The sequence below is a fragment of the Octopus bimaculoides genome, chromosome 13 (assembly GCF_001194135.2).
Source record: "Octopus bimaculoides isolate UCB-OBI-ISO-001 chromosome 13, ASM119413v2, whole genome shotgun sequence".
Classification (NCBI taxonomy): Eukaryota; Metazoa; Mollusca; class Cephalopoda; order Octopoda; family Octopodidae; genus Octopus; species Octopus bimaculoides.
In genome coordinates this window covers 6,646,981-6,650,989 of record NC_068993.1, presented here as the reverse complement: position 1 = coordinate 6,650,989, position 4,009 = coordinate 6,646,981, and the positions used below count along the sequence as shown (strand labels likewise).

Sequence of the window (4,009 nt, the reverse complement as noted above, 5' to 3'; positions counted from 1 at the left end):
TTCGTGTCCAATGAAGGAGACGACATTGGCATGGATGCCAGTCGTCGAATTTAGTTTGATTTCGATTTCACTTGCCTCAACAGGTCTTCGCAAGCGGAGTTTAGTGTCCAATGAAGGGAAGGTACACATAAGTGGGCTGGCTACACCCCTGGCAGAGGCCTTGGATTAGGTCTCACTTGGCCTGCCAGGTCTTCTCACGCACAGCATATTTCCAAAGGTCTCGGTCAGAAGTCATCGCCTCGGTGAGGCCCAATGTTCGAAGGTCTTGTCCATAGGAGTGGAAAAGGGTTGAGAACCACTGGTTTAACGGTTTCTTCATTTTTTCATGTCTTGGTGTTAAGAGTGGCAATGCAGGTAGTAAACAGTGTGCAAAGTACACAGCGCCACCACCACCACCACCACCACCACACTGTACCTTGGAACTGACCATAACAATAGTAGTGGAGTGAGGTGGGTGTTGTGGTGTGGCACCCCCCTCCAACTGATAAACTCTCCTATCTGATTGGTCAAAGACCAGACATCCTGCAAGTGTTTAAGGATTTGGCCTGACAACAGGCCATAATTGTTCTCTCATATTTCATACTTAACTTGTTCTCCTGTCCACACCTCACCTTACAGTATATATTTGTTTATGTGTATGTATGCATGCATACACTTGCTGTGTTTATGTGTATATCATATATACACGCACACAGACACACACACGCATATGTGTATATATATATATATATGTATATATATATATATATATACATATATATATATGTTTGTGTGTGTGTGTGCATATATGTGTGTCTACTTGTATACATATGTGTGTGTATTTCTACCTGTATATCTCTCTTATTTCTCTATCTACCTATCTCTCATTAAAAAAAAACCTAACATTTACCTAAACGTTGTATTACTTTTGCTAACGCCACAGTTCTCTGCGCTAATTAAGATTTTATTGATAAATAATTATTCTTTTTGTGTTTCTAATTCCAGCCACCCACTAATTAAGCACTTGTTTAGCTTAAAAACCCAAAATCCAGAACTGGCAGACCTGCTTATTCATCAAGTAAGTTCTAAACTTTGTATGTGTCCATGTGCATGTGGTGTATCGGCAATGTTTTATGCCTGTTGTTCATGTTGGCATGGGTTAGACAAATCTGTTCACCTAGACATACTATTACACACACATATACATACATACCATATATGTATATAATGGGATTCTTTCAGTTTCTATTTACCAATTCCATTCAAAGATTTTAGTCAACCCTGGGCTATAGTAGAAAACACTTGCCCAAGGTGCCATGCAGTGGGATTGAATCCAGGACCATGTAGTTGGGAAGTAAACATCTAATCCACACAACCATGCCTGAATAATAGAGAGTGTGAGAGAGAGAGACGGACAGAGGATGATGTAAAAAATAAAGAAACCATTGTTATTGGTTTTTGTAGTAGTCGTGGTGGCAGTGGAACCAGCAGTGATTGTGTTTGGTCGAAATGGTCAGGCAAAGTCTTGGATATTAAAAGAAGTGGCAGTATCTATCAGGTAATGATTCAGTGAAACCATTTGAGATAATGGAGACAAACAGAAGGAATGAACAAAAAAGTGGTGGCAGCAGCGGTGGTGGGGGGAGAGAGAGTTGGTGTGACATAGGTATAGTGATAGATGGAGAGAGGGTTGGTGAGAGATAGTGATAAGAGAGAGTGTTGGTGGGAGATGATGATGTAGACAGAGGAAGAGAGAGGGAGCATTGGTAAGATGGTGGGAGATAACATTGTAAGTGGATCGAGGGGAGGTTGGTGGGAGAGTGTGTTGATGGGGAGGCATGTTGGTGCAAGATGGCTGTACAGATGGACAAGAGGGATACTCGGTGAAAAAATGGTGGTTTGACCAGAGGAAAGGAAAGATCGGTTGGTGATGAAGGACAAACAAAAGCAATCAAATGGAAATCAAAACTAAAATAAAATAATTGCAGTAATCAATCAAGAATATGTGCCAAGTTAGGCCATAATTTGGCTGTAGTTGCCAGCAGCCATACTTCATTCCAGAAATGTCTTACAAACAACAACAACAACAACTATATGTGTACCAATGGAAGATTTAACCCTTTAGCACTTAAACAAGATATATCTCCTGCCCAAATATTCTATATGTTTTATATTTAACTCAGCCAGAACTGGCCTCAAAAATTAAACAATCACATCATTGAAATCTTGAAGCTACCAGATAATGCATGATTAATTAAAAACAGGGTGAATAAATAAACTTTACATTTGACCGAATAATTTGAATGCTAAAAGAGTTAGATCTCTGCTGACATTGTTGGATCAGATTAGGAGCCAGTTTGGGACAGGTTTTGGACTATTTTGGAGCTTGGTAGCAAATAAGTCTCACTGAATGATCCCAGTTTCAACTTCAAGTTGGAAAAGTTTCATTTATTTCTTTGGAGAAACGGCAGACAGTTTCACAACTGGCCATAAGCATCACAAGTGCCTGTCTATGTGCATAACAGCTGCAAAGTACATCACACTTCCCTTAAACATCACAACTGCCCAGAAACATCATAACAGCTCTTTAACATCACAACTGCCGCTATATGTTACAGTTGTACAACACTGCCAATATATATATATATATATATATCAAGCTGCCCATAAATATCACAACTTACCCGTAAATATCACAACTGCCCATATACATGTTTCAGAATGTTTTATTCTATATAAATCATCATCATCATCGTTTAACGTCCGCTTTCCATGCTAGCATGGGTTGGACGGTTTGACTGGGGACTGGCAAGCCAGAAGGCTGCACCAGACTCCAATCTGATTGGGCAGAGTTTCTACAGCTGGATGCCCTTCCTAACGCCAACCACTCCGAGAGTGTAGTGCCACTCAGATGTTTGTACCACTTTGTACATGTCAATACCACCCTAAACACTCATACCCGTGCCACTTTATGCCCGCAGGGTTGCGTCACAACACTTTATTCGCATACATTGGTGCCATTTTATAACTGCAAGTTACTGCCACTACAATTCCACATGTTAGTACTATTTTGTCCCGTTAACATGTTGCTCTCACTCTGAACCCCCATGTGATTATTTCTTTGCCCCCACACCTTCATACCAATTTATACTCTACCCCATGTATCAGTACAAATACTCCCATAATAATTGTAACGCTTTACTTACATGTTACTACCACTCCGTACCCACATGTTAGAACCACTTTCTACCCACATACTTGTACCACCTCACCCACATGTTCACGCCACTTTACCTACATGTTGGTACAGTTTCACCTGCTTGTGGGTACCGCTTCACGCATATGCTGGTACTAGTTCACCCACATATCGGTGCCTCTTTCTCTATGTTTGAACATCTTTTGCTGACATGATGGTGCCAATCCACTGACATGTAGATTTGTCCTTCGCTAATACATTGGTGTCACTTCATTTACATGTTGGTATTGCCTCACCTACCTGTTCGCACCATTTTTCATCTACCTGTTTGTCGCTCACATGGTAATACCACATGTCAGTGCCAGTTTCTTTTTCCTCTATCAATACCAGTTCCAATTGAGGAACAAGACATGTAATAGATAAGAAAGGTACTTTGCTATAACATCGCATGACAGTATTCATAATTTCTGTCATTTCTGTCATCATTTCACACTTGTTCCACATATTGGTGCCACTTTGTACACATTTTGGTGCTACTTCACTTACATGTTGGTACCTGCTGCCATCCCTATATCCTTACCATTTTTGTCACCTGCTGCCATCCCTATATCCTTACCATTTTTGTCACCTGCTGCCATCCCTATATCCTTACCATTTTTGTCACCTACATGTTGGTATCACTTCCTCTACATGTTCACACCATTTTTTAACTACATGTTTGTACCACTTGCCACTCACATACTGATACCACATTTCGGTACCACTTCTGCAAAAATTAAAAATCTAAAGTTTTTTTGTATTTTTTTTTTCTACACTGATTCCTGTTCTAATGAA

The 4,009-nt window shown here is 40.2% G+C and overlaps 1 protein-coding gene across 1 annotated transcript in view; it reads left to right on the top strand.

Annotated features, from left to right (window-relative positions):
* The window catches only part of LOC106869264 (heat shock protein 75 kDa, mitochondrial-like), a 110,905-nt gene that overhangs the window by 97,792 nt on the left and 9,104 nt on the right, over positions 1–4,009 (top strand). Inside the window, exon 17 of the mRNA XM_014914931.2 lies at positions 985–1,057. Within this exon, the coding sequence (XP_014770417.1) occupies positions 985–1,057 (73 nt within the window). The remainder of the gene's footprint in view (positions 1–984; positions 1,058–4,009) is intronic.